We start from the raw sequence: 20,487 nt of genomic DNA, 5'->3' as shown, positions 1-20,487 counted from the left end.
AGAATCTCCATGGTCCCCATGGGCTCTAAAACTTCTTTGATGATGAAAATAGGTCACTGTGGCCACCAGTAGCAGTATTAGCACTAAAACTCTAGGTTTCCCAAGTCAAGAGTTTGATGATGTTTTTACCCTATCCTACGGTATTGGAAATTGGGTCCTCTTGGTTCATTTTCTTGAAGCAGTGAAATGACAGAGAAATCGGTATAGGTCAGTTTCATACTTAATGTGGAGACTGAAGCTTTCATTTTGTCTAAACTTTGAGTTCTTTTCAGTCTCTAACTGAAACTTCTTGAATGACAACAGATACATTCATATAAGTTCTTAGAGAGATTTTTAAAAATATCTCTTTCCAACTATAATTCTTAAAGATAATATGTCAGCTTTATGTAAACTTTTGGAATTTATCCAGTAATGAGCTTGTTAGCCATTTCAGTTTTACCTGGAATTTTTTCAGATATTTGCATGCTTAATGTTGATCTAAAAATTAAGTGTGGAATTTCCCCTAAACTCTGACCACTGTAGGCCTCTTTTTCCATTTATTGACTTCTTTGTTTTCTTATGTCAGGCTTTCTATAGGGCCTTTAAAACTTTAAAATCAGTAATGGAAGTGGAAAGCACTTAGTAGCACTTTGTGAACTTCCTTATTAGTTCACAAAGGAAGGAAAATTACAGTTGGTCTCCCAATATAAAATGTACTTTTAGTAAGTCTCCGTAGAACAATTTAAGCGGTTTCCCTATAATCATTAGGTTTTCTCTAAATATTTCAAATGTAGTCATTCATTTTAGTTTTCTCCCTTATGTTAACTTACTAAGCTCAGTTCCTGAAAAATAACTGTTTTAAGTATCGTTTCTAATGTAAGCCTTGCATATGCTTTCTGTCTTGTGATAACAAAGAATGCCCTTGGAAGAGTTTTATAAGATATTTGCCTGAGGGGGTGCCTGGGTGGCTCAGTCGGTTGAGTGTCCGCCTTGGGCTCAGGTCATGATCTCACGGTTCATGGGTTTGAGCCCCGCATTGGGCTCTGTGCTGACAGCTCAGAGCCTGTAGCCTGCTTCAGATTCTGTCTTCCCCTCTCTCTCTGTCCTTCCCCTGCTCACACTCTGTCACTCTTTCTCTTGAAAAATAAATAAAAACATTAAAAAAATTTTTTTTAAAAGATACGTTCCTGAAATTCTTCAAGAAATTCACAGTCGAACAAGAAAAAAATACTAAGTGCATCTGATCTAAGAGACCAGATCTAATTTCTATTTGTTCTTTTATAGCCATACCTTACATTTAAGAAATGGAAATAAACGTACGTGACTAGAAACAACCTATAATTTTGGTGTCAAAACGCTATACATTAAAAGCTTTATTGAGTAAAAATAATTGTATTGAACCAAAACTCATTTTTAAGTTGAATATTGTTTCCAGATTTTATTGAGACATTCACCAAGAGTCCTATTTTTCCATTTTTAGAGTATATCTCTTAAGAATCAGGATTTAGGATGATGGATTTTTAACCCCACAACAACAAATAACAAAACAATGAAAGTGGTTAAAGATTGTGCTATCTCTTCCAGGCATTCTACTGTAAACTTATGCGTTCTCTCAATCCTGTAACAGAATTACTAGGTATAAATGTTATCCTCATTTTACAAGTAAGGATTTAAGTCTTCGGTTCAGGGTCAGTTAGCTAGTAAGTAGCAGAAACAAGATATTTGAATTAAGTTTTCTATTTCCAAGAAACTTTTGTGCTTAACCTTTATTGCTAAAACTACTCTTGCATGGTCCTTAATTATCAATAGTACAGACACTTCTGAAACTGCTGGACAGTTGTTCTTTAGGAGTGTTCCATTGTATCTTTCAGGGGATGTTTAGCAGCAGTTTTTTAGCAGGCAAATTTTGGTGATACTCAACCAGTTAATCACCATTCCCCAGTTACAAGGACTACCAGTAATTCTTGGTTTTTTTATCTTAATTAGTAGGATTTTTCAGTCACCAGTGTCATAGTGTTAATTTTTATTCATTGCCTGGTAGTACTTGAGGAATTGGACAAAGCAAACCACCTTTCCATGTTTTATTTTGTTTAATATTTGTTTTTAATGTTTGTTTATTTTGAGAGAGAGAGAGACAGAGAGACAGAGCATGAGTGGGGCATGAGAGAGACAGATACACAGAAGCCAAAGCAGGCTTCAGGCTCTGAGCTGTCAGCACAGAGCCTGATGAGGGGCTTGAACTCACGAGCTATGAGATCACGACCTGAGCCAAAGGTGGACGAATAACTGACTGAGCCACCCAGGCACCCCTACCTCTCCAAGTTTTGTAATGAGTCTATTTAGAACCTAAAATAGGCATTTCTTTGGAGAGTTTTCTTTTGGGAGATATGTTTTCTGCTTGATTTTAATTTTATAATCATTGTATTTATAGACTTAAAAATATATATATATTTCTAAGTATTTCTTATTGTAGATCAGGAAACATGAATTAAATAGCTTCTTGATCAGAATTCACTGTCTTGTGCTTGTCTATTCTTATATAACTGTATTGATGATAATTACATAATCTGATGTTAAATAATCCTAATAGTTTGTCTCTCTTAACAGATTTTATTAAACAAAGAAGAGCAGGACTGAATGAATTCATTCAGAACTTAGTTAGATATCCAGAACTTTACAACCAGTAAGTAATTTTTATTGTTTTAAAGAGGCGCTGAAACCAAACCTAAGAATAATGAATAAGCTACTGATCTAGACTTTATATGTTCTGTGGAATGTTACTGTGCTGTATATGTTTGTAAAATTATCAAGCTGTTTTTCCCTGGTATTCTTTTTTTTTTTTATTAAAAAAAATTTTTTTTTAACGTTTATTTCTTTTTGAGACAGAGAGAGACAGAGCATGAACAGGGGAGGGTCAGAGAGAGGGAGACACAGAATCTGAAACAGGCTCCAGGCTCTGAGCTGTCAGCACAGAGCCCGACGCGGGGCTCGAACCCACGGACTGCGAGATCATGACCTGAGCTGAAGTCGGCCGCTTAACCCACTGAGCCACCCAGGCGCCCCTCCCTGGTATTCTTAAAACTCCTTTTCCTCCCATCAACTCAAGGCCCTGGTTATCTTCTTTCTTCCTTTTGTACTTGTATTAGTTTTGTAGATTAAACTTAAAAGAAATTTGCATAGCCCATAGTTAAGACACTTTTCTAACTATATTTATTCATGTTATATTTATACTTGCATTCAAAAAGGATTTGTTAAATCACTATACTGTATACCTGAAACTAATATTACACTGTAATGTTAACTAACTGGAATTCAGATAAAACCTTTTTTTTAAATTTTTTTTAACATTTATTCATTTTTGAGAGAAAGAGACAGAGTATGAGCAGGGGAGGGACAGAGAGAGAAGGAGACACAGAATCCGAAGCAGGCTCCAGGCTCTGAGCTGTCAGCACAGAGCCTGACACAGAGCTAGAACTCACGGACCACGAGATCATGACCTGAGCTGAAGTCAGATGCTTAACTGACTGAGCCACCCAGGAGCCCCTAGATAAAACCTCTTTTTAAAAAGCATTTATGAAGTACCTGCTGTATGCATTGGTATATAAGGAGAACTTTCCAAAGGCACAGGCTAGTCTAGTGGGAGAAACAGACATGTAAATCAGCAATTAAAGGTAGATAAGTTTTATGATAGAAGTGCTGGAAGATAATGGAGAAAAAATGTGGCCAGCTTTTCTTCAGAGGAGGTCAAGCAAGGCTTCCTGGAATTTAAAGGATGTGCAGTTGTTCAGGAAAAGGTAGGGAGAGAGCATCCAGACAAAGGGGGCAGAATCTGCAAAAAGCCTGACATATTGAAGATACTTATGTGTTTACATTTCTTCTCATGTTAATGAGTTTAAGCTTCTTTCTGTAGGCCAGCAGCTCCTGATGAAGTCAGAAGTCAGCAGCTCCTTATGAAGTTCCTCTATAGGAACATATAGGTAGATCCATGGTTTGAGATGTGTTTTCAATTGAGTTTGATAATTCATGGGTATTCATTATATTTATTATGATTTTTAATTTACATATATGTTACCTACATTATCTTATTTTTACAATTTTTTTTTAATATTTATTCATCTTTGAGAACAACAGAGACAGAGCACAAGTGGGGAAGGGACAGAGAGAGGGGAGACACAGAATCTGAAGCAGGCTCCAAGCTCTGAGCTGTCAGTACAGAGCCCGATGCGGGGCTCAAACTCGCAAGCTGTGAGATCGTGACCTGAGCCAAAGTCGGACACTTAACCGACTGAGCCACCGAGGTGCCCCTTACATTGTTTTGTATATATAAAGTATTGTGTTCTAAGAAGAAGTAAAGGGGATAAAGCAAAATATCTGGGGAGCTTTTCCATAGCTCTCCTATCTGTGTAGACATGAAGATTGCCTTATAGACAGTGATGCAAACAGGATACCCTTTAATAGTCTTTTCAGAATCACAGCCTGAAGGACTGTATATTTAGCAGTTCTAAAACAAGTAACTACCATTTGTGTAGTTCTTCACAGTATAATTATTGAGGGCTTGTACCATTCTGAGCAAGTCCTCTGACCTCTTTTTTTAACTTAATTTAATTTATTAAATTAGTAAAATTCTAGAACTGGACCTCCTCTGACCAAGGTCTCCTGCCCAGTGCTTTGGATTTTCCCTCAATGCTCACAGGTAGGATAAGCTCAGGGAGAGGTGTGGCACCTGTGGTAGCTCTGGGGTTAGCCAGTGCATTAAGGAGCAGGTGCCTTTCCATCCTGAGCCTCTAGCAAGTAACAAACACAAAATTAGGGAGGATCTTTGAACTCAGGGTTTGTACATCTGGTCTTTTCCTCAGCAAAGAGCCTTTTGTGATTCGGCTCTCTGTATAATTATTTTTAAACATTATGCCTTTGCCCTAGGACAAATTCTTTGTCTTCAGCTTAGATCCATCCCTCTAATCTTTAATTTTTGCTGTATGCACTTATTACTTCTAATTAGCATATTAGTGGCTTGTTTTAAATATAATGTATACATTAAGAGGTTGAACTTGTCTTCTTTGATAGAGCCTCATATGGAATAAGTATAGAATAAATGGTGGTGATGGATATTATTTCTCCTGACATTTTGAAGTGTTACTCAGAACTTCTAACACTCTATATTAAGTTCTAAATATTCATCCTGGATCTGGAAAGTAATATTATAAAAATGTTATATTTGGTATTAAAATTCAACTAAAAGCAATTTGATTATATTAATTTTAATTATACATTTGAAATACACATACCATAAAATACACAATTCTTAAGTATACAAACCAGTGGATTTATATGTACATATACAACCTGTAACTACCACCATTCTATTCATGGTCGAGGACATTTCCAGTACTTCAAAAATAAATAACCAAGAGTTTTTTCAAACTTAATTTTTAACTGATGTTTTCTTTTTAATAAAAAAATGACATTTCATATTTTCTGAATCTCATCTTGATGTTAACCAAGCTTTGCTAATTTTCACACTTTTCATTTAAACATCAAACTATAAAATAGTACAGATTTAAGAGAGCAAGAAGAGAAGCCAATCATCAAGTGTATTTCGAACACTTACTATGTGCCTCTTATTCCCATTTAGGGAAATGCACTTTAAAAATACTTCTACTTGAAAAAAAAAAAAATACTTGATAAGGTGCCTGGCTGGCCTAGTCAGTGGAGCATGTGACTCTTGATCTTGGATTTGTGAGTTCAAGCCCCATGGTGGGTGTAGAGATTACTTAAAAGTGAAATCTTAAAAAAAAATAGAAAAAAAAGTACCTTTATTTGCTTATGTTAAAACAATTTTATTGGGGTGCCTGGCTGAGCCAGGTGGCTCAGTCAGTTGAGCGTCCGACTTCGGCTCAGGTCATGATCTCAGTTTGTGGGTTCGAGTCCCTTGTCGGGCTCTGTGCTGACAGCTCAGAGCCTGGAGTCTGCTACAGATTCTGTGTCTCCCTCTCTCTCTGCCCAACCCCCCACCCCCCACTCTCACTCTGTCTCTCTCTCCTTCAAAAATAAATAAACATTAAAAAAAATGTTTAAAACAATTTTATTAAAATTTATTTTTAAAATTATTTAAAAACTGGAATAAGGCAGGTTGACATTTCTCTGATCTCTGAATAAAAAAGGGTTTTCTGAACATATTGGCAATGCATGATACATGTAAAGTAAAACAATGACAAATTTGACTTAATAATTAACTTTTGAACCCCAGAAATCACAAGTGAAGTTAAAAACCAAAAATGTAGAAAAAGTTTCCCATAATAAAGAACAGTAGATAAATCTGCTTCATCTAGAAAGAGCTTGTGCAGACAGAACACACTTAAGACACCAAAAGAAATGGACAGAGCCCTTTAATGATTTATAAAAGAGGAGATGCAAGTGGCTGATTACCAGAGAAACTGAACATTTCTGTATTATTTAAGAAATGCAAGTTGGGGGGTACCTGGGTGGCTCAGTCGGTTAAGCGTCCGACTTCGGCTCAGGTCATGTTCTCACAGCCCGTGAGTTTGAGCCCCGTGTTGGGCTCTGTGCTGACAGCTCGGAGCCTGGAGCCTGCTTTGGATTCTGTGTCTGCCTCTCTCTCTGACCCTCCCCTGCTCATGCTGTGTCTCTCTCTGTCTCAGAAATAAATAAACATTAAAAAAAAATTTTAAAAAAAAAATGCAAGTTGGAGTAAAAATACCTTATTTTAGCTTTATTGCAGCGTAACACATACAGAAAAGACCACAAATCATGATTATGCAGCTTAATGAACTACGAGAAGGTGAATGCATCTGAGTTGCCAGCCCCCAGGCCAAGAAATGTAGAACATTACTAGCATACCTGAATCCCCTCACATGCCTCCCCTCGACCACTGTTGCTTCGTTCCTTCCCAAAGATAACCGTTCTCCTGATTTTTAGCAGGAAAGATTAATGTGCCATTTTTGTACTTTATAATAAATGGAATCATACAATATTCTCTATCTGGCTTATTTTCATGTTTATTTTTGAGAGAGAGAGAGAATGAGCAGGGGAGGGGCAGAGAGCAAGGGAGACACAATCTGAAGCACGCTCCAGGCTCCAAGCTGTCAGCACAGAGCCCGGTGCGGGGCTCGAACCCATGAACTGTGAGATCATAATCTAAGCCAAAGTCAGACTCTCAACTGACTGAGCTACCCAGGCACCCCTTTATCTGGCTTATTTTCAACCATGTGAGAGTCATTCATGTTGTTGCATATAGCTATAATCTGTTGATTTCCATTGCTGTATAGTATCCCATTGTATGAATATACTCCATTTTATCCATTTTACTGCTCAGATGCACATTTGAGTTGTTTTTATTTTATTGTGAATAATGTTGCCATTAACATGTGCAGATATTTCTGATGTACTTGGAGTAGAACTTCTGGGTTGTATGCTATGTATATGTTTAACCTTAGGGGATAATGTTAAACATGTTTTCCAGAATGATTGTACCAAATAATATTTCCACTATCCATTTATAAGATCACATTGCTCACCTCACCAGCACTTGGTATTGTTAGCCATTCTGGTAAGTGGGTTGTAGTATCTTACTGTTGCTTTATTTGTATTTCACTAATTACTAATACCTTTTCTTTAAATTACTGTTTTTCACTTTTAAATTATTAGAGATAATAATATAAACTGAAATATTTAATGCCAATCAGAGCTGGAGAGAGTCTTCAGGATATTCATACACTGCTGGGAGAGAATAAATTAGTATAGCCTTTCTGGAAATCAGCTTAACAAACTATATTTAAAACTTGAAAATGGTTTATAATTCAGACCAAATAATTTTGTTTTTAAAAATCATGAATGCACAAAGATTATCAATCACAACTTTATAGCAGTGAAAATTCTATAGTAAAAATTTGGAATCTTTGTATCCATCTATGTGTCCTAAAATGAAAGAATCATTGAGTAGCATTTAGTGCATTCTCACTGTACAACAGTATACATCTATCAAAAGTGTTTACAAAGACTTTTTAACAACACGGGGAAATGTTCGTGATGTAATTTTTATGTGAAAAACATTAAAAATATTTTAAATAGAAGATGGTCTTAGTGGTACAGAAAAAAAGATTAAAATAAAATACCACCAAGATACTAGTAGTAGTTGCTTCTGTGTGATAAGATTAAAGATCCTTACCCTCACCTTTAAAATTTTTTTTATTGAGGGTCCCCTGGCTGGCTCATTTGGTTAAGTGTCTGACTTTGGCTCAGGTCATGATCTCACAGTTCATGAGTTTGAGCCCTGTGTTGGGCTCTGTGCTGACACCTCAGAGCCTGGAACTTTCTTCAAGTTCTGTTTCTCTCTCTCTCTCTCTCTCTCCCTCCCTCCCTCCCTCCCTCCCTCCGCCCCCCACTTCTCCCGCTCGCTCGCGCACGCTCTCTCTCTCTCAAAAATCTTAAAAATTTTTTTTAATTTTTTTTATTGAGATAAAATTCACATAAATATAATCCACTGTTTTTAACTGTTTTCAAAAGTATACAATTTAGTGATGTTTAATATAGTCACAGTGCTATGCAACCATCACCACTATCCTATTCTGTTGTCTCAAGCCTAATCTAACATTAACATCACTCCAGAAAGAGACTGCAGTTGACCCTTGAAAAATACGCATTTGAACTTTGCAGGTCCACTTATGCATGGATTATTTTTTGGTACAGTACTGTAAATGTGTTTTCTCTTTATGATTTTCTTAACATTTTTTTCTCTAGGATACTTTATTGTAAGAATACGCTATATAAAACACATAACACAAAATAAGTGTTAATCAACTGTTTATGTTATTGGTAAGGCTTCAGGTCAACAGTAGGCTGTTAGTAATTAAGTTTTGGGGGAGTCAAAAGTTACACATGGATTTTCAAGTGCATGGGGCATCAGGGCCCCTAAACCCCCATGTTCTTTAAGGGTCAGCTGTACTTTTGAATTTCTCCTTTCACCCAGCCCTTAGCAACCACTAATCTACTTTTCTGTCACTGTGAATTTGCTTATTCTGGACATGGCATATAAATGAGGTCATATAATATGTGATCTTTTTTGTCTTTTGTTTTTTCAGCATACTGTTTTTGAGGCTCATCCATGCAATATCATAAGTCAGTACTTCATTCTTTTGTATGGCAGAATAATATTCCTTTGTATGGATATGCTACATTTTGTCCATTTATCAGTTAATGGACAGTTGGGTTGTTACTACTTTCTGGCTATTGTGAATAATGCTGCTTATGAACATTTGTGAGTTTTTGAATGGATGTGTTTTTATTTCTCTTGGGTACATGCTAGGAGTGGAATTGCTTAATATATGGAATTTCTACATTTAACTTTTTTAGGAACTACCAAACTGTTATCCATAGTGGCTATACTAATTTACATTCTCACCAGCTCCTCACTTTTTTGAAAATTATTTTTTGGAGCACCTGGGTGGCTCAGTCAGTTAAACAGCTGACTTCAGCTCAGGTCATGATCTCACTGTTCATGGGTTCAAGCCCTGCATCGGGCTCTGTGCTGGCAGCTCACAGCCTGGAGCCTGCTTCAGATTCTGTGTCTCCCTCTCTCTCTCTGCCCCTCCCTGCTTGCTCTGTTTCCCTTTCTCAAAAATAATAAACATTAAAAAATTTTTTTAATAAAAAATAAAAAAATAAAAATTATTTTTCATCTTTCTGAGTTTCTTAGTAAGGCCTTTTATTTTAGTCCACTTTTTTTTTCTCTTCATGTTTGATCTTCATACCCATCTCTTCATCCCTACTGTTGATCCCTACTTGAATATGTTTGTTATATGTCTTTGGATATTTGTTTATTGGGTGCTCCTTCATGTCTGTGAATATTTAAAATATACAAAATGATACTGTGCTACATGGTTCCTTGTTTCTGACTCTTGAGTGGAATTCTCTGGGTCGTCAACCATAGCTTTATTAGTTTCTCTATTGGTGGATGCCTATTCTTCTGATTTATTACTATAGAGAAAGTTGCTGTGAGTATCCTAGTTACATGTCTTTCACTGAACCTGTACAGAATTTTCTTGTGGTTTATTCCTACAACTGGAAATTATGGGCCCTACACAGTTTAACCAATATTGCCAAATTCCTTTTCAGAAAAGTTTCCTCATTTTACTTTCTTACTAGCAATGCATGAGGGTGTCTCTTTCCCTATGTCCCTATCAACTTTTCATATTATCTGTCTTATTCTAATCTTTGCCCATTAATGGACATAAAATGGTATCTCATTTGTTGTTTGACTTTGGATTTCTTTGATTATTAGTTAAGCTAGACATCTTTCTTACCATTTGGGGTTTTTCTTTATGAACTGCCTGTTTTTATCTTTGATCATTTCTCAGGTGGATTCCCTATATTTAAAAACTTAATCAGCTTGTTACTTTTATAATAGTAGTGATGGATTGTATTGGCATTCATACTGTAAATGCTATTACGGTTACTTTTATTTTCATTTTAAAAGGGAGAAAAGCTATAGAGATGCTTTTAAAGTTATAATAGAGTTAATTTTTGTTTTTAGTCCAGATGTCAGAGCATTCCTTCAAATGGACAGCCCAAAACATCAGTCAGATCCATCCGAAGATGAGGATGAAAGAAGCACTCAGAAGGTAGTAAGAGGGATTGTATTTTTTAACAGAAAAAATGCCATTCCCCAAAGATGAAATTACTGGCAACTTGAGGGCAACATTTACTGAAAATGATGTAATCTCATCCATTGTAAATTTTCTACCCTGTAGAATACAAAAAAACAAATGTGTACACCTCTTATTATTTCTTATAAAATTTATAAAATGAGTACTTTTATGATAAAAAGTAATCCATGGTAGTATTTAGTAGAAAGTTTTGAAAATAGTAAGAAGTATTTATCACTAACCAGACTAGTAATTTTTAACATTTTAGTGGTTTTCCAACTAATCTTCTCTTAATACATAGGGATTTTTTAGTTACCTAATTTTAATTATACAGTATATACAATTTTATATGCTGTTCTCTTCACTTTACATCTTAATTTTTGATCATTCTATGTCTTCATAATCATTAACATACTTAAACTATTGTTTTGAATTTTGACCAGCAGGAAAGGCCTTTTTAATCAGAATGTTAATTTAATACTTCTTCCTCTTCATTGCCGGGTTTTTATATGCAGAACAATCAATACGCATGTGCCAGTTGGCATCAACTAAGTTTTATTCCTGTAGGTACGTGCACATAATCAGTATGTGTTCCAAATAAAGAATAGGGTATTCTTATTTTTTTTAAACCAGTTGCGATAACCAATAAATAAATATAATAAGCTCTGGCTTATTATAATGATGTTTTCAACATTTACTTTAGAAAGTTACGTGGGAAAGGTAAATTATAGTAATTTAACCCAGAGAATTATTATTTAGCAATTAAAATTATAATGAAAAGTATTAATATAAACACAGTAATACCTTTATAATTAAAATTGATGAAAGCTATATATATTTGCTAAATATATACATGAAAATCAGAGATGTTGCCTTAAAGTACATTTTTTGTCTTTATAGTGTTGTGTTTTTTCATGGTTCTGTTTCTGTGTTTTAAAAGATAGTATCACTCAGAGCATTACTGTCCCATAGCTAAAATCTTCATTTGGAAAATAGTCCTATTCCTTTTTTGCAACTACTGTAAAGTAGTAATTTTACTTCTCTGATACCACTGGAGGGCTTTCAAGTTAAGAGAGCTGATTTATGTTTTCCATTTGTGACATGGTTGATCCCAGGACAACATAAAAGGATATTTTAATTTTATATCTGAAACTTGTCAAAAGAGAAACAACAAACTGGGAGAGCATTTGTAATAAGGCCTAAGAAGGGAAAACATTTATGTAAAAATATATAGATGGATTTTTGAAAAGAATGATATTTAAAGCCCTGTAGATAAAAAGCAAAGGGACATGAAGAAATACTGTTCGTAAACAGACATGTGGGAAATGTTCAACCTCAGTGCCAACAACAAGTGAAATTTTTAAAATAGAGATTTTTTTCTCTCTACCAAATTAACAAAAATGTAAATAAAATACTTCAGGACTGATGAGGGTAAGGCACAGCAGGCATCCCTGCCTGGGCTTTCCTGGCACCGCTATAATTTGACAGTTTGGCAGTGTGTATCAAACATGAAAATATTCAGGTCATTTAGGAGTTGACGCAAATGAAATAATCCTTCACGCAGAAACAAACAAAGGTAATCATTTTAGTACGAAAAATTAGAATCAATGTAAATATAAACCAATTCAATAATGTTTGTCCCCATATATTGTACATTAAAAAAAATTTTTTTACGATTCCAGTCAGTTTTTCAAAGCTACGCAAAGACTATGTGAAATTACTGCAATATTTGTAAAATCATCTGTTAATAAGGTTATGGATTTTTTAAAAGCATCTTCCTGGTGTTTTCCATATTTTGTAACCATGTATATATATTTTTAATGCAAAAATGAAATATTAAAGACATTTTAAAGAAAATGTATATAATCCTGATTTTCCATGTTTTACTTGCTAATCACGTTGAGAGTATGTAGGTTTAGGTTATTTGAAAAATATCTTGCCTTGCTATAGGAGGCAGCTGGCTTTGAAGAAAGAACCAAATGAAGAGAGCTTCCTGAGTTCTGATTCCTGTCTCTACCACTTTTGACCTTAGATCTGAATTCTATTTCCTTTCTCTTTTTTCATCCATAAAATCTGTAATTGGACTAGGATCTCTTGCAGTTTTAAAATACAGATAAAAAGAATCTGTTCAGAAAAGGGAATAAGGTGTACTTTATCTTACAGCTATAGCTATTTATTAAGGACTTCTAAGTGGATAACTAAATTAATAGCCAGAAAATATCTTCGAGGACATCAGGACCTTTCCCCTTACTTAGAGAAAAATAGAGTCCAAGAAACATGCTTTTGTTTAATTATCATTAATTATTAATGATAATTATGCTGTTAATAAACTATAACACATCCTCAGTTTAATGATTAACTATAATCTTTAAAAATAGTAGGTAGTAGGGTACCTCAGACAGTTCAGCAACCAGCTCTTGATTTTGGCTCAGGTCATCATCTCACGGGTTCCTGAAATAGGGTACTGCTGATAGCTCAGAGCCTGCTTGGGATTCTCTTTCTCTGTCCTCCCCCATGCACATGTGTGCACCTTTGCTCAAAATAAATAAATAAAACTTTTTTTTAAAAGGTCTTAAAAATAGTAGGTAAAAAATTAATTATGTTTCCCAATACTTTTCATTATTATTTTGGAAATATGCTCTGTTAGGAAAATCATTGCTATGTAATGAAATCTTTTTATGTATCGGTGCTAATTCAGGGCGCAAGTTGCCCTTGTTTAATCCATGCTTACTGCCTCCTCTTCCCTCACCTATATAATATATAAAGAAAGTTAATTGAATGGAAAAGTGATCCAGTTTCTGCACATTCATTCAAAGAATAAGTGTATTGAAATTGTAATTTAGTTTGGATTATGTTATCAGATTCTCGGAAACAATAATATATAAACAGAAAAGATTACTCCATGTTAAAATTATGACACAATAGGATCTCGTTTCATGAACCAGATTTTTTACACATTTTTTTTTTTTTTGGTCTTGTGCTAGATTGTATGGTTCTCTAAATTTCTGTCTTCTGGGGACTGAAAATGTAGTACTTGAAAATTTTTCCTGTAAAGATATTGGTAGAAAATAAATTTGTAAGTAGGAAACTGGTGTCAATATTGTTATTTTTATAAGAAATGTATTATTATGCTTAGGAAATTTTGCCCTTTATTTTTCATTTTTTTAAAATTTATTTTGAGATAGAAAGGGCATGTGTGTGAGTGGCGGAGGGACAGAGAGAGGAAGAGAGAGAATCCCAAGCCGGCTCCGCACTGTCAGTGCAGAGCCCAGTGTGTCCTCGATCTCACAAACTGTGAGAGCATGACCTGTGCTGAAATCAAGAGTTGGATGCTTAACTGACTCAGCCACCCAGGCGCCCCTTTGCCCTTATTTTTAAAAGTAGTTTGCATTGTGGAGATTTTCTATAATTTTCAAATGAATTTAAGTTGAAATATATATGATCTATATCACTAATAATAAATTGCTTAGATAAAATTTTTTAGTTCTGATCTTAAAGAGAAAAGTTTTTACGACTTATTTTGTATCTATAACGTATGGAAGTATAATCATATAATAAGGCTCTAGTAAAAGTATGCATATTTGGAATATCTGCAGCTTTGTGATTGTATGTATAAAGAATTTCAAAGGGAATTTATGTGAAGCAGAATTCAGTTACACCTGGCTGTATAAAAAGTGCTCACACTAACAAGATCACTAGATTAGTTTTATGGGATTTGGGGATAAATTTCTAGCTAATTATTAGTGAACTAGAATCTTTTTTTAGTTAAATTGCTTTATGGCATAGTAGGTAAGTAAAGATTTGGTTCTAAATTAATACTAGGGATTAAATTTATGTTAATTATTGTAAAGAAAAAAGACTGTGTAAAATTTTTGTTAGACCACAGTGGTGGAATTAGAAAGAAAAACACTCCTGTCTGTGTGTATTTGCTTTAGAAATAAGTCTGTCTCCTATAATTTGATCCAGCATCTGCAGTCTTCATCATCATCATATTATCATTTCCATGTCATAAAATTAATGAGCAGTTATTTGAAAATTTGAAACACAGGTTGCCACTTTAACCAGTTTTTAATTGTAAAAATGGTCCCTTGTAAATTGTGGTTTCTACACCCACCTCATCCAAGGAGCTTTCCCCAGTTTACTTCATTCATTTGACAACTTTGAGCTTCATTCCTGTGTTATTTTTTTCCTTACAACTGCTCTTCCAATTTGTCATAAAAATGTGTGTTTATATTGGTTGTGTGTTTCTAAATAAGTTTATGCATTTAATAAGAATTAGGACTTCAGTTTTCTTTAACATGGCTATACATCCAATATCTATGGGAGAGTTATACACATTTTATTTCAGAACCATTTATTTTATTGACTGATAATCTTTGAAGTGTTATTAATAGTGTTACTGTTTTTTCCCCCATCTTGATAGCTACACTCTACCTCACAGAACATCAACCTGGGACCATCTGGAAATCCTCAGTAAGTTTAATTTGTTTCAAAAATCCTTGGGGCGCCTGGGTGGCGCAGTCGGTTAAGCGTCCGACTTCAGCCAGGTCACGATCTCGCGGTCCGTGAGTTTGAGCCCCGCGTCAGGCTCTGGGCTGATGGCTCGGAGCCTGGAGCCTGTTTCCGATTCTGTGTCTCCCTCTCTCTCTGCCCCTCCCCCGTTCATGCTCTGTCTCTCTCTGTCCCAAAAATAAATAAAAAACGTTGAAAAAAAAAAATTAAAAAAAAAAAAAATCCTCTAACTGAATTCTAGGAAGACCTGTCTTGTGAATGTGCAGGTATACATAAATTATATCAGTTTAACTAGAACCCTATAAAATACAATAACCATAGTTATGGTGAATATAATGCTATCATATGCCTTGCTTATCTATTTTACTGTTCTAGCTTTCCATTGCTGTAACAGAGTTCTGAGGATTTTGTAAATCCACAGATTATTAATTTGGTTCTGCTGTTTTGCCATTGTCATTTTTCTGGTGTGTGTGTGTGTGTGTGTGTGTAAAATCAGAAGACTGTATTTCTCAGGGGATCTTAAGTCGTCCTGGGAGGGACTTGGAGGGGCTCTGACAGAAGTATCCATGCAGATCTAACACATATTCTCACTGGTGCTCAGTGTTTATTGGTGCAACCCTGGTTGTCAGCCAGCTTGTTCCAGAGGAGTCATGATGGACATTACCATAGTAAAGTCTATTGAACTTGTTCTAACCAGTTTTTCCCACAGTGCCATATTTTTTTGAGCACGGGGAAAACATTTTGAGGAACACCAGGAATGGCAAATGTAGATTTGAGTATTAGATCTTGATTTTGAGTATCAACTCCAGCAGTTCATTAGAAGTGAATGCCTAGATTGCTGAATACATAGGATTCCAGGGCCACTTCTTGGCTCAGTTTGAGGAATGCCCTGACAGATTAATGATAGCTGCCATGGTTTGGAGAAAGAGTATAATGTTTCTATCCTTACTTGTAATTATTCTTCAGTTTCATTGGATTAATTCTGAAGTAGTGTAGCTTTTCTCCCAAGACATTATGCTTCCCTCACTCTTTTGGTCCACTTAGAGAGTGAGTAAAGACAGATAAAAAGTGGCGCAAGTGGGGCGCCTGAGTGGCTCAGTCGGTTAAGCGGCCGACTTCAGCTCAGGTCACGATCTTGCAGTTTGTGAGTTCGAGCCCCACATCAGGCTCTGTGCTGACAGCTCAGAGCCTGCAGCCTGCTTCAGATTCTGTGTCTCCCTCTCTCTCTCTCTGTCCCTCCCCTGCTCGTGCTCTGTCTCTCTCTGTCTCTCAATAAATAAATGTTAAAAAAAAGAAAAAAAAAAAAGTGGCCCAAGGATTGGGTCCTGAGAGACGTCAGCGTTGTAGTAAGGTCAGGGAGGAACCAGTAAAGGAGGAAAAAAAAAAAAAAGTTAGTAAAATAGGAGAAAAACTGGGAATGTGAGGTCTCAAAAGCAGGTGAAGAAAGTGTGTCAAGGGGGGAGTAATTAACTATGTTAATGTTTCTGGTAAAGCAGGTAAGTGTTGAGAATTGACCATTGGGTTTGATAAATCATTGGCAACCTTTGTGAGCTGTTTCAGTGGTGTAATGGGTACAAACCCTGATAGGAAAGAGTTCAGGAGAGGACAGTGGGAATAGACAATGAATTTAAACCTCTTACTTGAAGAATTTTACTGCAAAGGAAAGCAAAGAAATGGAGTGGTAGCTGGAAGGGAGGTTTAGTTTTGAGCATGCTTTCCTGTCATCATACACTGAGTTGTTCAGGCAGCACAGAAACAAACTCGCTTTCAGCTAGGGTTCATCACCAATAGTTAACAGTGGTGCCTTGGGTACGGCCTCAGTTAGCCTATTTACTATGTTTGAAAAATTTGCATGATTTTTTGCTATTTGTTTAAAAAAATTATTTCAGTATCTCGACATATCACTAAAGAACAAAATAGTCCAAAGAGCAGGTTCTTGAAGAAGAAAAACACCTGAGCTTAGTTAAGTATTTGTCTCCCTAATCTTTACCTGTTATTATTTAACCTAGGCCTGGCGCTACTCTAATGTTTGAATTGGCCATTTATTTTGATAGTAAATTAAAGGAAATTTAAACTCTAAATGGAGGCATTATCTTCTCCTGAGTCCAATTTAAGATTCAGACCATGTTGAAGGAAACCTCTTTCCTGGCTGCTTACGCTCTGCTTTCTGTTGCCATGTGCTTTTGTCTACCTGTAACCAATATTGTTTTTATCTGACAAGTTAATGTAAATAAAAGGACAAAATTAGTATTCTCTTTGATCTCTGTACTCCTGGATTTTCTGCATTGCCATCTATGAGAATAAGCGGAGAGGTCTTTTATCTGTAATGTATGATAAGTGATATATGTGCAAAATCTGTGTGTGTCAGAAAAATTGCCAAACTAGATAGTCCTTGGAATAAATTACTAATTTATATAGTTATTCAGTTTCCTCATTAACAACACTGGTGAGGTTTATGGTTAACAAAATTGGTTTGAAGAGAAGCTACATTGAGTTCAAACAATATATAGATATAGATAAATGCTTTTCTCACAAAAAAACTATTATGGAAGTCCTTCTTAAGCAGAACTTAACAAGGCATAAAGAAGGTTATAAAATGTCTTATCAGAAAGTAGATATTACTTCTATTCATTATTACCTATATTATATTCAAGATGAGGTATATTACCAGTGTGAAAGCTGGAGTCATCATGCTAGAATGTTGTGCCCAGCATTTACTTATTAAAGAGTGAGGTACTAAGAAATGTTTAAAAGTTAACATCTTTCCAATTTCTAGGAGGCTAATTTTTGTCATTGTTCATTTATTTCAGTGCTAAACCAACAGACTTTGATTTCTTAAAAGTTATTGGAAAAGGCAGCTTTGGCAAGGTAAGAGTTTTTATTTTTCCATACAATAAATAAATACTTAAGGAATGCATGCGTTGTATATTCCAGGCCACGGTGCTTGTTGGTATGCAGGATATGGAGTTATGATGTTTTCCCTACCTTCAAGTACTTAAGGAGATAAGACATCTACTCAAATTTTAACATAAAATTCATTTGTTCAACAAATATTTATTGAGCACCTATGATGTGCCAAGCACCATACTGGCTTCTGGTTAGATAGTACTGAACAAAACTGACATAGTCACTACCTTTGTGATGCTTAGAACCTAGTAGGAGAAGTAACCAATTAAAAATATGCAGTCAGGGCACCTGGGTGGCTGAGTTGGTTAAGTGTCCAACTCTCTTGGTTTCAGCTCAGGTCATGATCTCATGGTTGGGGAGTTCGAGCCCCATATTAGTCTCTGTACTGACAGCATGGAGCCTGCTTGGGATTCTCTCTCTCTCCCTCTCTCTGTCCCTCTGTGTGCGTGTGCTCTGTCTCTCTCAAAATAAGCTTTAAAAAAACAGTCAAATAATTGAAAGTAATGGGACTGTGAAGTAAATGAAGAATAGAAGACAATAGGCAGTGGTGGAAAAATTCCTATTTAGATGGGTCAAGGATGGCTTCTTTTTACTTCTTATTTTTTTTAATGTTTATTTTTGAGAGAGGGAGAGAAAGTGTGCAGGGGAGGGGCAGAGAGAGAGAGGGAGAGAGAGAGAGAGAGAGAGAGAGAGAGAGAGAATCTCAAGCAGACTCAGTGCTGACATTGCAGGGCTCAAACCCATGAACTGTGAGATCATGACCTGAGCTGAAATCAAGTCAGACACTTAACCTACTGAGCGACGCAGGAACCCCAAGGATGGCTTCTTTAAAGGGATGCTATTTAAGCTGCAGCAGGAAAGACATAAATGAGCAGCTATGAAAATAACAATTGAGGAAGGAAAGGGATGTGTGAAAACCCTGCTGCTCCTCACACAGTGTCAGATGAATCATATAACTTGACCGTGTAGCCAAACCAAGGAAGGAGAATCTACTTTAAGGCCAGAAGCATCATAGATGGAGTTACCAGAATCATAAGATATATTTAATTGCTTTTTGCATTATACTTCAATCTGCAGTGAAAATAAATATGCATGTGTTTAATTATAGTAATTGCTACATTCCTAGCTTTCAGTATCTCTAGTTTGTTTTCTGAGTTCCCTAGATACCAGAAACTGTGACCATACAATTAAATCCATGTGTGTTTATTAGTTCAGGACATATATTGACCACCCACTACGTGCTGGACATTGTGCTAGTATAGCAACAGAAAGTTAGAAGGGGATAGTGCACGCAAAATGCTCCCTCACAGTCTGTTGGGATGTTTGAGATAATCTGTCATTAAAAACAAAAAGCATTCTTTTTTAGATCTAGATAATGATGTTTAGATCTAGAGTCTACCAGGAATTGGTTCTCACATATAGTATGAAGTTGTAGGGTCAGAGTTCATTTTTTACCCTATTGATATCCAGCTGGTAACTTCATCATTTATACGGTGTCCATACATGCATGCATCTGCTTCTAGATTTTATGTTTTATATTTCTGTTTTGAGATTTTGTTTTGTTCTGTTAGTCTATGTCGTTTGATATCCAGCAAAACAAGGCCTCCCTTGTTTTTCTTCAAGAGTCTTAGCCCTTTGCATGTATTTTTAATTAGCATACCAATTTCCACAAAATTTGCATGCCAATTTCCACAAATTCTGGATTTTGATTGGGATTGCATTGAATCTAGAACAATTTGGGAAGAATTGTCATTTTTACATTAGTCTTCCAATCCATTAACCATGGTATATCCCTTTCTTAATTTTTAGTTCCTCTTTAATTTTTTTCAATAATGTTTTATAATGTCCTATAGAGTTTTTATATATCTTTAATTGGATTTATTCCTATGTGTTTCATTTCTAAATGCTGTTGAAAACTGGTGTTAATTATTGAAGCCGAATATATGCATTACCTGTGTGACACATTGGTTTTACTTCTAGCTATATATCCTCCTAGCTATTTATCTTTCTAGCTATATATCCAACAGATATACATGCACATACACACTAATATGGAATATGGAAAGGAATATGTCATAATATTCATGGCATTGTTACTCATAAACAATCTAAATGTCGGTCAGAGTGGATTAAATTGTGTAATGCAGTTTTTCACAGAACAAATAATCATAAAATTTGTAAGGAGCCACAAAAGACCCCGAATAGCCAACGTAATTTTGAAAAAGAAAAAACAAAACCAGAGGTATCACAATCCCAGATTTCAAGATATTCTACAAACCTGTAGTCATCAAGACAGTATGGTAGTGGTACAAAAATAAACACATAGATCATTGGAACAGAACAGGGAACCCAGAAATAAACCCACAATTATATAGTCAATTAACGTTCAACAAAGGAGGCAAGAATATGCACTGGGAGAAAGTCTCTT

The 20,487-nt window shown here is 35.5% G+C and overlaps 1 protein-coding gene across 6 annotated transcripts in view; it reads left to right on the top strand.

Annotated features, from left to right (window-relative positions):
* SGK3 (serum/glucocorticoid regulated kinase family member 3) overlaps positions 1-20,487 on the top strand; it is a 154,229-nt gene that overhangs the window by 93,812 nt on the left and 39,930 nt on the right. For 5 of the 6 annotated variants that reach the window (XM_049633666.1, XM_049633661.1, XM_049633664.1 and 2 more), the window contains exons 5-8: positions 2,587-2,662; positions 10,529-10,616; positions 15,064-15,113; positions 17,963-18,020. In XM_049633666.1, the coding sequence (XP_049489623.1) occupies positions 2,587-2,662; positions 10,529-10,616; positions 15,064-15,113; positions 17,963-18,020 (272 nt within the window). The other variant, XM_049633667.1, reaches the window with a different exon arrangement.

The sequence above is a fragment of the Panthera uncia genome, chromosome F2, assembly GCF_023721935.1.
Source record: "Panthera uncia isolate 11264 chromosome F2, Puncia_PCG_1.0, whole genome shotgun sequence".
In the NCBI taxonomy this organism is placed as follows: domain Eukaryota; kingdom Metazoa; phylum Chordata; class Mammalia; order Carnivora; family Felidae; genus Panthera; species Panthera uncia.
The sequence above is the reverse complement of the archived record's forward strand: the minus strand, read 5'-3'. Positions and strand labels throughout refer to the sequence as shown.